Below are 13,979 nucleotides of genomic sequence, written 5' to 3'. Positions count from 1 at the left end.
AAAAGTTAGCCATCTAATTTCTTGATCAAGGACAATATTAAGATGACTTCCAAAATTCATTATTAAAGATTTAAACCACAACAATACCAAACTCAACCCACATGGAGATATCCCACTCTCATTCCCCACTTCAAACGATGATGCCATATTACTAACTCCTCCTCCATCATTATATAAAGAAATATATACATGAATTTATTAACACTATACTATATCTAATACATTCTATTAAATTGTTTATTAATTAAAATTTTATAAATTTGAAAATGATATAATTCTCCATTTTAATATTAATTTACCAATCTCATCAAATTATAAAATAAAAAAATACTTATTTATCAATTTAAAATTTTTAATATATAATTACGATGCATTGAAATAAACCATTTTAATTTTTATTAAATTCTCTAGAATATAATTTCCTAAATTTTTATTTCTCTAATACATCACCAATAATATAGTTTGATTCTACAATCTTTTAATAAAACATCAAAATCTATAATTTTTTAATAAAACATCAAAATCTTGGATTTTATTTTTTGTTAAGTCAAATTCTATTTTTTCTTTCAAACCCATAAAGAATCTCCTTAACTATGAATCATAAATAAAAAAAATAAAGTAATGGGTAAGTAATACCCATTATTATTTTTAAATAGAACGAATACAAAAAAAAAATAATATTTATATGAACAGTTTTTATTTCAATAAAGTTAACTTTTGAAAATCACTCCATAGTCGTTGCAAGAAGTGGGCTGGCTTGACATACGACCATCTCCACTCTGACCCAACCCATTCCCAAATTTAACCACACAAAACAAACAAAAAGGATCGGAAAAAAAGAAAGGGAAAACAAAACGAAGCATATCCAAACACGTCAGACCTGGGAAAAGGTTCCGTTTCTAAATAAATCTCAATAAGAATTAATTTAAAATATACATTTTTCTGATTGTAGCTTCTTTAAAAAATCAGGGAAGTACAGAGACGGTTGATAGAGAGGGTTCTTCAGAGCACCAGAACAATACGTAAACACTAGGGGGTCTGGTCACCGTTGCAGCGCCCAAGCGCTTTCTGTTCCTCCATTCTCTGCTCCGGAGGCTCAAAATGATGGCTTCCTGACCAAATCGCGACCACTGGGACTCCAACATCAGAGATTTTGGGCCACAATTGAGCAAACTTTTTGGTTTTTAATGTCCCTGATTGAAGCCAAGGCCTAAAGTGATTAAAACTAAGGAATCGTCAATCTCGTTCCCGTAAGTGTTTTTTTTGAATTTTTCCTTGTGAGTTGATTTGCACATGGATCCCACAGATCCGATTTACCAGTAAACGTTTTTAGGGTTTTATGTTGTATTGAGGGTTTTGGGATGTTAAGATGGGTTTAAATGGCAATTTTTGAGGCGGATGATCTGACGAATTCAAATTAATGTAGCGGTGAGCCTTGAATTTTTCTGTTTGTTGATTGATGAGGGCGTTTGCATATATGCATGTAAACAGGGAATTTTCATACTGTAAGATATGATTAGATTGATGGGGATTTCTGGCAATCTGTGGTCATGAGTTCAATTCCCATTGAATGAGTCGCCGTGGCATTTCCAGCGGGGGTTTCAGATTAACACTAGATTACATATATTTACAGGTCATTAGAAGTCAATATCTGTTTGGTGTTATGTGGGCAACAATATAAAAATCCCAAGCTCACAGATAGATTTAATATATGACAGAAATATAGCCTTCATATCTATCCAGAGAATCACTTGTGCAAACTCTATAGATCGTTTCTGCTGATCATTTCGATTGTTTTCCTCCCAATATGAACATCAGATTGTCTACGCAAGTTGGTATGCAGAAGTTTACTTCTCCCACCCCGATGAAGTTATTAAGGACATACATGCCTTCTATGGCGTTTGCCATTCAGGGTCTGGATGTTTTACCCCTGCGCTTGCGAGTTGGGGGATCTGCTATGGATGATTCTAACTAGTGGGTCATCGGAAGCTTGATCCCTCTATCTTTGCAGCCCCACACATAATCCAAACGCTGTTGGACCCAGAAATTCAAGGCAACATCCCAGTGGTGTTTGGAAGGTTACTCACCTTATCTAGGCGGTGCCATGTTCTCACCATTGCTTGGGAGGTTTGCACTGACCACACGCTCAATCATCATGATCAAGCGGTCTTGTCCTATGTTGGTCCAAGTTACCAGAAACAAGAAACAACTGTGAAAATGGGAACTGATCAACAAACGGAGGCCGATTTCCAAAGGCTTTTGAGACAAGAAGTGGTCTCTTCTGCACCATGCACATTATGCACATGTAATTTATTGATGTCACAAAATGAAATTACATTCACACAATAATGTATAGTTTTTATTTTTTGGTTTGATTTTGCTTTTAAAAAACCTATGGCTGTTATTTTTCAAATGCTCTCATGGGCAGATAAACACTTAACAAACAGTGTTTTTGTACCGTTTCCATTTCCTAACTGTTTGTTGGAGAAATGGTAGCCTGATGTCAAATTTTTAGTAACAATGGGTGTCAATGACCTGGGGCATTTTCAAAATCACCCTCCCCAAAAGGATTCAAAAAAATTGCTTGAAAGCCCATCAGTCTTGCTTGCCTCTGCATGCTTTGAGGAGATGCCAGGCTCTACTGTATGATCATCAGATCTTTGAAGATAACATAAGTCCATTGCACCGAATACATTTTGCAAATCACTGTGTAGGGTTTGACTTTGCTATAGTCAACAAATGGATACATTCTACATTTTTCCTTTTCAACATGATGGTATTCTGTTATTTTTGACTGGGTCTCAATCAGCTCTGGTGCTTGCCTGACCTTAGTGCAATTTTTTCATCTTTTCTCACTTATTCTATTTGATCGGAAAATTCTGGTTTGAGGTATTAATATTCATAAGCACACATATATTAATCTTTTTTCATTTTTATGCATTGAAATCCAAAATGGCATGAATTAAAGTTTAGTCTATATGGTGCATTTCTTTAAAAAACTTGAAATTTGTTGAATTCGAATTGAATGGCAATTTTCACCATATATATATATATATATATATATATATATATATATATATATATATATCCCATGAGAAATATCTTTATATTCCATATGAGGAACACGCGCCCACACAGATACATATATATAAATTTTATTTTCCATGATAAATATTTTATATTTGATATGAAAAATATACATTTTTCAGCCCTAGAGGGATTACTTAGACAACAAGGCTCAAAGCCATTACAAGAAATACTCATTATGAGCTCAACATGTCACATGTTGGAATTGAACCTGGGTAGGGAGGATAATAACATTTCTTTCAACCATGAACCACCCAAGCCAAATCCAGTTGACATATTTTTTGGGTCAAATTGAAGTTAAAAAAATATTTGTATTTGTTTTTATTTAAATATACAAAGTTATAATTGAATTCATTTAATTGTCTTAATTGAACATAATTGTGAATCTTATCATTGCATAGGTGAAATTTTTTCAAATTTCCTTGCCCCCATATTTGAACATGAACAAAAACTAGGTAATCTTACTCTAGATTTGTTATGAGTTCATAAATCCAATTGTAGATTTTAGAATATCAGGAGTAATTTTTGCCTATCCATTCTGTTGGAACTTGGAATATATTGAGACATCCTTTATTTGGCAACTGTTACAGGCTTGGGTAGTCTTAATGTGCTGAAGGCAGAGCTGTTCTTACTGAATATTATTGCAAGTGGAATATACCAGGAATAAAGACAAGGGTTAAGAATGGCTGCTGCTCTTGTTGAGAGGGCAACCAGTGACATGTTGGTTAGCCCTGATTGGGCAATGAACATTGAGATTTGTGATGTTCTTAATAATGATCCAGGGTAAGCAGCTTATGCTTTCATTTTAGTTTATTTTGTAGCAGCATCTATAATTCATTATCCTGAGTCTTTTCTATATTTATCTTTATATATATATGCTTACGTGAAGTGTTATTTTTCCCTTAGCAAATATGTACAGCTTCTAGGCATGCTCTTGTATATATTAAGGCTAATTGTTAAATTTAGATAACAATGGTATGTTCTATGTTTAGCACAAGTACTTCAATGTTCCTTTAGCAGCCTAATGACAATTTCAATTTAGTTTTCCAATAGCAATCACATTAACCATTAATCACATTGATAGTAACAGTAGATAGAACATGAAACAAAATGTAGAAGACAAGCCAAGACAAGAGGACACCAGATTTGGCGGATGCCAGGGAAAAACCCCAATGTGGGGAAAACCCTTTGATCAAATCTTCTTATTATTATATCAAATGTTCAGCACAGAGAAAGACAGTACAAAAAGTCAAAATTGACTTGCCAATAGAAGATCAAAACAGCCCTGTCAAAGTTCTGCAATACTGTCCCAGTCAACAACAGTCAAATCAGCCCTAATCAGAAAGTCAAAGATGGTCAACGCAGCAGTCAAACTTCTCCTTTGAAGCTTGGTCAAAGGTAGTCAAACTCGGCCTCCAACAGCAATCAAAGTCAGCCCAAAACAGTCATAAAATCTGTGGTCAAACTTGGTCAACCTGCAGTCAACTCAGGTCTAAGTCCTCCTTTTGCCAAGGTTCTTGTGCCTAGAAATGCGGCCAGCTGAGACAGAAATCCACCCTGAAAATCGAAGTCAAAGGATGCCCAGAAGTCAAAGTCAATGCTGGTCAAACTGCAGAATTTTCTGAGATTTTTAGCCCTGTAATTCAACCTCCTTGTGCCACATGTGTGAGAGAGAGAAAATGCCCAATGTTGTACGAACCAATGAGAGAAGGAGAGAGAGTGTGTGAGTGATGATGATGCCAAATGAGGTGAAAGGTCACTTGTATTTATACAAGTCGTTGAGGGTGAAGAGTCATGTCCATTGGGCTTCATGAGCCTACATGATGATGTGGCCGACCTGAACAATTTGCATGTGTGGGCATAAATTCAAAATCACACTTATGCTTGTCCACATGAGATGATCTTTATATCAATTTTGGTCCCCCCGAAAAGAGGAATTTAATGCAATCATCTTCTCCATCAAATGAACTGTCAGTTGCCAATTTTAACACTAATTGCCCTAGTTGCCAATTTTAACACTAATTCTATGCAACTTGTTTTAAACCCTTTTTTTTTCAATTGCATTTACAAGATGCACAATGCATTGTTTTATTGGAAATATTTTTGTATTCCATATGAGGAATATTCATGTTTTGGTCCTCAAGGGACTATTCAAACAGCAAGGCTGAAGCCATACAAGAAATACTTGTTATGAGCTTCTTAACATGTCACATGCAGGAGTTGAAGCTAGGTGGGGAGCATAACAACGTTTCTCCCAACCACCCGAGCTAAACCCAATTGACACAACACACAAACTTACAAAAAATCTATAAGGATATTCTTTGGAAGACTTAAGTTTGTTTCATTATTATTTGGGTCATGCATGCAAACAAAAGGCCTTGATACTTAATCACTAGGAAAAATGACTTTTGCTCATTTATCTTGTTTACCTGATTTTGCTAAGGCCTTTTTCATTATAAGTCAGCTGTCATGTTTTTTCGATTTTCGCTTATAAATTGACATTCAGAGGGCCATGGTGGGATTGATGTATGATTTTGTGTTGGCCAATTTTACTTCGATTGAACAGACAAGCAAAGGATGTCATTAAATCAATCAAGAAGCGCATCGGAAATAAGAACGCCAAGATCCAGATTCTTGCACTGACTGTGAGTATTTAAGAAAAATTAAAATGTTTAGGTATAGTGTATTACAAGTAACTTTTCCTTGAATTAGGGACAAGTTTTGTTTGAATTAGGGACAACTTTTGATGATATATCACTTTACTTATTTAAGAAGATTTATTCATTCCATACATAACTTATAGTGCATGCTTGGTTATCTTTGTAGCTGTTAGAGACTCTTATAAAAAATTGTGGCGATAATGTTCATCAACAAGTAGCTGAACGAGATGTACTGCATGAAATGGTCAAGATCGTAAAGAAAAGGGTTGGTAAATATGCTTATGTAAATGTACTAATATTCAATTTGTAACTATCTTGTTTTTATCATTTGTGGGTCACTGCATATCTTTCTCCCTTCTCGCCGTAGTTTTCACTGTTTGTCCTTCTTATATTTACAGCCAGATTTAAATGTAAGAGAAAAAATATTGGTCCTGTTAGATACGTGGCAGGAAGCCTTTGGGGGTCCAAAGGGAAAATATCCACAATATTACTCTGCATACAACGATTTACTGGTAAGAACTTATAGTCTCTTTATTCTTCCTTTTTTCCACGTTACTTCAGTGTGAGTTGACTTTAGGATTTGTGTATGCTAAAATGCAATGTCCTTTTATGTCAGCAGTAGTTCCAGTTTGATACGTTTATTTTCACTTGTAACCTTGTTGCATATTTTAATGGTTATTAGATGTCAGTGCAATAAATTTATGCACTTCGGGATTTGCCTATGCATTTACTAAACTAAACTACGCGGGATACCTTTAAATGAGTTTTTCTAAAGTTGCATGTGTGGCAAGATACCCACTTTAACAAATATGTTATGTTTCGAAATATAGATAGCTCATTCTGTGTACAAGTACAGTTTCTTTATTGATATTAAATTGTATTGACAATGAACATTGAATAATGGTAACAAACTTTGACCATACAGATTACAAATAGTGACTAGTTGTAAGTAAACACACATGAATACATTGATAAGACTAGATTCATATCAGCGTTGCAGAACTTGGACTTAGATTCATATCAGCGTTGCAGAACTTGGTCTTGGAAACAGTGTTGCGAAAATCACAATTTTTTTAATATTGTGATTTTTTCTGCATAACTATCCGATACAAAAAAAATGTGAACATTTTTGAAAAATGAAAAAATCGTGAACTTTTTTGAAAATTGAAAAAGAAAAGTTTTGTTTTGTTTGTTTGTTTTGTTTTGTTTTTAAATAATTTTGCCAATTTTTTCCGATTTTATCCTGATTTTTATGATGTTTTCTTTTTTTGGACCCTCACCGATTTAATCCTGATTGCTATTATTGCAACATTGCTCAGAAATTACAGCAAAATTTGTGAACAACACAAAAAATGCATAAATTTGAATTTTTTCTAAACTAAATTAAAATATAAACTTAAAACAATACCATGGATAAAAACACCAATTTCCCCCTCTTTGGCACACTGAATCAAAGTTTCCCTGTTGGAAATAAAAGTTGCAAGTGAAAATGGGCAAAGCAGCCCTAAAAAGTGACTTACAAAGTTGCCCCTTCCAACAGTATTTTGAAAAAAAATGGGAAAAAGGTGGCATACGTGCATTCTTTTTGAATAACTCTGAGTCAGCTATTTCTTTCCAGGCCAACCTTTTGTTTTTATATGAGTACTGGTTTAATTGGCAAGTCCTGCAACATTCTGTTATAGCAAGAAGTAGGATTGATTATCTCGAGCATTTCTTATTGTGAACAGTCAAAGAACAGTGAATGCTGATTCTTTAAGATGTGTTTAGAATGCAGATTAATTGAAATTTAAAATGAAAATTTCACTACAAGAAAGGTGATTTTAACACTTCAAGGGTCATTGATATCATCTTTATTATATTGGATTTAGTGAGAATCGCTATTTTAGAGTATTGGCCGATTTATATGATCAACATTAAACTTTAAGATAGTTATTTCCTTACGGATGTTGCATTTGCAAATGCCTAACACGGTATAAATGATGAGCCATGAGAGTAAATTTGGAAGTTTATGGGCTGATTTTTATGATTAACACTAAACTGGAAGATAGTTATTTCCCTACTGGTTTTACTTTTGCAACTACCTAACAAGATAAAATGCTGAACCAGGATTCTAAGTTTTAAGCATTATCATAGGAAATGATTGGTCATTATATCGGATTCAGTAGTGGGTAGTCTGGGCTGTTAGGTTTTTCTGGACTTGCAGGGAATCGGTGAAACCTAACACAAATGTGAGTAATGGTAGCATCGAAAGAATTGTCTATTGTCGATGGTAAAATTGCACTGAACTCTTGACTTCAAAGCAAGCAATTGTGGTTAGGGATTCATACAAAATAATGTGGCCAGGAGCAATGCACTTGAAATACACGAGTAATTCTCTCCAAGGTTTTCTTTACATAGTGGGGATTCTTCTCCATTTTCCTAACTTATTCTTGTATATGGAGAAAATTTAAAGGATTCCAAAGAAAGGGCCATTGCAATTGTTTGTTATATTGCATATATTCTTTTTTCTGAGAAAACCTCGTGGCGAAACCCAAGAGATGTTTCCTCATTCATTGATGGCATCCCTAGTAAAAATATTGCCATAGACTAGTGCACCTAACCCAGGGGGGATTCAAATTGGGCTCCTGTGGGCTCCTGTTGGCACAGAACTAGCCGCACCCCTAACAACGTTTGTGACAACTGATGGAGAATTAAATTGCATATATTATGACAAGTATGCAGCAGATTATTATTGGATATGGACTCTTTATTAGTTCTTCATTGCATATCAAACCTGAATTCATGTAACACCTTGCTATAGTTTTATGAGATGTTTGTAGATGCTTGCCAATTAATGTGCCACTGATTTCAGGTAATTGCTCGATTTTTTTTCTAAACTTGGTGGATCACAAGGGGCTTTCTTTCTTTCAACGTTTTGTTTTTCTGTGGCAGAGTTTGGAGTCTTAATTTTTTTTTTTTTTTTTTTACTTACAGAGTACACTTGCTGTTTTCTTTGACTTAAATACTTGTGACTTGTTTGATGCAAATGGATATTCTAGTATATTTGCACGATATGTTGAAGTAAAGTACATGTTTGACATCTATTGAAGTTACTACCTAGCAAAAATCTGATTTATTTTTTTGATAACAGCGTGCAGGAGTAGAATTTCCACCACGTCCAGAGAGTTCTGCTCCAATATTCACACCTCCGCAGACACAACCGATAACTTATCCGTCTCAGACCTATGGATCTCCAGACTATGAAAATGAAGCAGTTGAGGCATCCCTGGCATCTGATCTTCCTGGTCTTAGGTGTGTTTGGAAAATTAATGCCATGAGATTATGTGTTGGCACAGTTTTAGGCATCTTTAGTTTCCCAGTTTGTCTTTGCTGGTGATTGTGGGCATCCTTTTAGTCACTTTATTGTCTTTGCATTGCCTTTAACTTCAAGTTCTTTTGTGTTATTGTATTCTCTGTTTATACACCCTTTCTGTTTTGGCTGTTCATCAATGCTAATTGTGTCATGGTTAGTTCATTTGAGTGCCCCCCATTAGTTTGGAGCAGTGTTGTAAACATCCCGATTTATCCCAATTTGGCGATTTTTTGGCCTAGCTGACGGTTGCTGATTTTTATCAAATATTTTGGTGGTATCTTGATTTTGATGTTTGCTGATTTTTACCAATATTTTCGTGATTTTTATGTTTTTTTGGTTTTCCGGACCCTTGCCGATTTTATCCTGATGCTGATCTTTGCAACATTGGAAGTTGATGCTTTGAGAGTGTCCTTGAAAATTCTCAAATTCTAACTTGCAGACGATAAAAAAAGCAATGTTTGCTTCAGGCTAAGTTGTTTATGGCAACATGAAACTCTCTTTTGAAAAATATAATTTCAATTTTTTCATTGTTGTATGTGTTGCAATTATTAACTTTAATGTTTAATCTTACTGAACTCTGTTGCTATCTGTAAAGGTGGGTGTATGATTGATAGACAATGCTGCCAAATCAGTTACCCCAAATTCAGGGAAGAAATTTGCAACAATTATATGCAAATCTAATAGTTCGTTTATTTTACTTTTGAGCTGAATGTTTTTCTTTGCTTTCATGACAGTATCTGGAGCAATTTTACTCTGAATTAGAGTGTTTTGTCCATTTTAAAAGTGTTGTGTGAAATAAAGATGCCTATTTAATGAGACCTCCACTGTCAACTGCAGTTAATATTCTTAAGTCTTATAATGATTGATATTAGAAATTGGCTGTTGTGAACGAATGTATTTGAGATTATTAGCCATTCGTTTATACTATATGACATACCCACATACCTTTGCGCATCCTGGTTTTGAAAATTGTGCAGTTGTTCCTGCACCTGCAACCACATAACCTGGTTACTTAGAGTTGAACAGTTATATATTAGACATAATGAAAGTTGGGAGTTGATGAAATATAAGTTGCTATTGTATTTGAAGGTAAAATCTAAAGGTTTCTAATTATGTACATGTTTATGCAGCTTGACAGAAATTCAGAATGCTCGTGATATTATTGATGTTTTAATGCAGATGCTAAATGCTTTGGATCCCCACAGTAAGGAGGTATGTTAGCGCTCTTATATGAATACATTTCTACCTTTTTTTTGCTTCTGCACATATTTGCTGTTTAAGTAATGCTACAGTGGAGGATAATTTGGATGAAACTCAGCAGATTTCAATGGAACTAAATGTTTGTCATTATATCTGTGTAAACTTCATTCTTTGTCATATTGTTTGGTTGAAGATTGGTGCCAGTAGTGTGCATATTTGATCTGCGGTTTTCAAAGATTAGAGGTATGGGTTTCATCTGTAATTTATGTTTGTCTTTGTTGGTTGTTGAGCATTCAAGACATAATTTTTTGTCTAAACCTTTTTGATAATATCTTTACTCACAAACAATAAACAAGTGAATGGTGAAGATTGAACAGGTCATAATTAATTCTGACCACTGCGAGGAGAGGCATGTTCTTTTTTGTATATAATGCTGGATGGCTTGACTGCATTTTACCGTGAGTTTGTTAGTTTTTTAGAGTGCATGCACATACAAGTGAAACACAACAGTGGAGAGAATATGAGACATTATGTTTTATTAATGCTGCAGTGATAATATAACTGAGGGCTAGCCTGAGATAGGCTGTCCACATTCAGACTTACACACTACATTCTTCCATGTACATCCTCCCACTTCACATATTTATGGTACCCTTAGGATGTGAATTTTGGTTTGTGTGGCAACCCCATCCCACTACTGTGTCCAGTGGGACAGGCTGTGTGTGAAGATCCAACTCCTTTGGTTCTGCTAGAGGAATGGGGTACTTGTTACTCTTTTTTGTCTTTCTCTCTCTCTCCATATATATATATACTAATGCCATCTAAACATTGTTTACCAACATTTAAGAATAACTGGGGCTAATCTTATTTAATTTTTTTAAACTATATTTATATATATATATATATATATATATATATATAATAGTATTATTAATTGTAATTTTCCAACCTGCGATTACTGATCCCCGCCATTAGACCCAATGGACCCTACATCCACGTCACCACCTGTGGTTAGTTACACATCTGTCGATCCGATGACTCTCCTCTCTTGGTACCCTGATCTATGGTTTGCGCCGCTGTGACTTGCATGTCCGATAACCCAGGCTGACACCGATGCAGTCAGGGCTAGGGCTCATGGTTCCGGCCTCACATCTAGCGATCCACATCTCCTCTACCAAATTTGACAGACCAGGAGAACTGCGCCTCCCCGCCACATTTTCCAATGACGTTATGGGTAAGGGGCATCACAACATGGTTCTTGTGGGCCTTCCGCTGCCCTCTCCTCCTTTGATTGGTCCACAAGGGATAGTCCAAGACACTGCCCCTGTCAAGTCGCCCTCCCATACCCAACCACGATAAAGCGTGATCTAAGCGAGCCAATTGGGGCCTGCCAAATCTTGGTCTTCCTTCCAGCCAATTGCATTGGTGTATCTGTTTTGGTTATAAGTTAGGTCTTCGTGCAACTCCATTGCATCGCCGTCAAGCATGGGCTCCTTCCGGGTTTGGTTGCAGAGCTCTGAATTCGACATGATTTAGGCCAATGTCCCTACGTGGCCTTTATGAGTTGCTAACCCCTTACATGGCCTTTATGAACTGCTAGCCCCTTACGGGCGTTACCCTCCTGAGCTTACTACCAAACAACTCCTCCTGAATCTACAGGGGTTGTTAAATATGAAAAGGATCTTGAGGAGATTGGTGTCCCTCTTTGATCAGCAGGTCAAGGCGTACACTTAGTCCTACGATGTCATATCTAGTAGCACTGTGAAGCTTGTCGAAGACCTGCAAGACTATTGAAAATGCAAGGCTGTGAGAGCCTCTACTGCAAGATCAAGGGAATCCAGAGAGTAACCTCTCCACCCTTAACCAACACATAGTGGATCCACCCACGCAGGGAATCCAGAACTCACTGTAAATCAACAACAAGAAGGTTTCAGAGGCTCTCCCTCCAGGATTCCAAGGACACACTCCTCCACCCTCAACACTGAGGGAATCCAGAGAAAACCATCTTCACCCTCTGGCTTTACAGAGACTAGAGAGGCATTGCTCCTCACCAAGGAGAAACCACCTGTCTACTAATCTTACCAACATAAACCATTCACTGTCCTTCTCTCTTCTTGCTGAATGCTGAATCCTGTATGGCTGAACGAGTGAGTGAGTATTCTGTCTCTCCTGTGTCCATGATAGTGAGCATGTCTCTTTCTCTTTTCACTGATGTCTTCTCTTCTGCACTTGGATTGATTTCTGACCTTGCGGCCAGCACAGTCAGCTTCATTAATTTAGTTCTCCTTGCCTTGTAAGTGTTTCTCAAGACAGCATGGTCTGCGTACTTCCTTGCAGCCCAAATTAATTCCCTGACCAGTCCATTAAGGCTCACCAACCAACCCTTAATGGCTGTCCCAAAACAGTTCAGGTTTCTGCACAAGAAACCCATTGACATCCCAAGCAAGCAACCTCCTCTCAACTCTGTAATCTGTGTCCCTTGACTCAGTACCCCTTTAAATTTTATTTTTGTAAAATTGTTTACAATGCATTTTACAAGAGAACCATGGTTGGGTCTGTCACAATTTAACTACATAGTGTAAGCTTGAATGCACATACAAGTGAAACACGGCAGTGGAGAGAAATGAGACATTATGTTTTCTTAATACTCTAGTAATAATATAACTGAGGGCTAGCCTGAGATAGGCTGTCCACGTTCAGGCTTACACTATATATTCTTCCATGTACATCCTGCCACTTTACAGATTTATGGTACCTTTAGGATTTTAATGTTGGTTTAACCACCTAGCTCTAAATTTATCATTTAATGCTATATTAGTCACATGTTATTAACCTCTAAAATACATATAACCTAACCACTAACATTAATGGTTGTCCCATGTTACAAACACCAGTGTCATATTGATCACATGTTATCCACCACTAAAATTTATGCAACATAACCACTAACATTAGTATTGGTCACATGTTACAAATGCTAATGTTATATTGATCACATGTTATTAACCACTAAACTTTATATAACCTAATCACTAACATAATAGTGGTCACATGTTACAAACACTAACTCATGGTTATATATTAGCGTAATATTGGAGCCTCTTGTTTGCTTGTCCGACACACCCCTTCAAAAGAGAGTTCCAATAAACCAGCAAAAGCTCTCAACAATTGACTTATAAGTTATTACAATTCCTGCTTCAACACCAAAAACATAAACTTGGCATCAACCTCTACTCTCCACCTGCACTCCCTAGATTTTGTTGTTGGTGTCCACCTATTTTGCCATATTTGAAACTAGAATATGCAGTCTATTGGTGCTATGAACTCATCTAGGCAACCATCATTGAACATTCCATCATAAGTTCATTCTGCTAGGAGGTTTGCTGAAGAGGCTACATTTCAAGCTACTAGTTATCCAAGCCAAGAGGTTAGCTAACCATTCATCCAAAACTTGGTTTGAAGATCGCATATGGGTTAACTCCTATCCTATAAGTCATTTGGGTAACCAACCTCTGTGCTTTCCAGTTCTCTAGAAGAGCAACTTGAAACCATGACATCTTTGGTTTATTTGCTTCTGTTGGGTATAGATTCCCTTTATTGGATAAATCATAACTGTATGCCTTTTGATTAAAATAAGCAATGTATGGGTTCTTGCCTAGTCATCAGGATAATTAGGACAA

The 13,979-nt window shown here is 36.2% G+C and overlaps 1 protein-coding gene across 1 annotated transcript in view; it reads left to right on the top strand.

Annotated features, from left to right (window-relative positions):
* The first annotated feature begins 945 nt into the window (after positions 1-945).
* Positions 946-13,979, top strand: part of LOC149186742 (TOM1-like protein 3) — a 28,334-nt gene continuing 15,300 nt past the window's right edge. Inside the window, exons 1-7 of the mRNA XM_089411114.1 lie at positions 946-1,250; positions 3,678-3,870; positions 5,654-5,732; positions 5,914-6,012; positions 6,146-6,259; positions 8,878-9,038; positions 10,230-10,311. Of these exons, the coding sequence (XP_089267240.1) occupies positions 3,770-3,870; positions 5,654-5,732; positions 5,914-6,012; positions 6,146-6,259; positions 8,878-9,038; positions 10,230-10,311 (636 nt within the window). The 5' untranslated portion in view covers positions 946-1,250; positions 3,678-3,769. The remainder of the gene's footprint in view (positions 1,251-3,677; positions 3,871-5,653; positions 5,733-5,913; positions 6,013-6,145; positions 6,260-8,877; positions 9,039-10,229; positions 10,312-13,979) is intronic.

The sequence above is a fragment of the Pinus tabuliformis genome, chromosome 3_1, assembly GCF_031772625.1.
Source record: "Pinus tabuliformis cultivar Carrire ecotype Pingquan chromosome 3_1, CPIR1, whole genome shotgun sequence".
In the NCBI taxonomy this organism is placed as follows: Eukaryota; Viridiplantae; Streptophyta; class Pinopsida; order Pinales; family Pinaceae; genus Pinus; species Pinus tabuliformis.
Note: the sequence above shows the minus strand (reverse complement) of the source record. Positions and strands in the feature narration are given on the sequence as shown.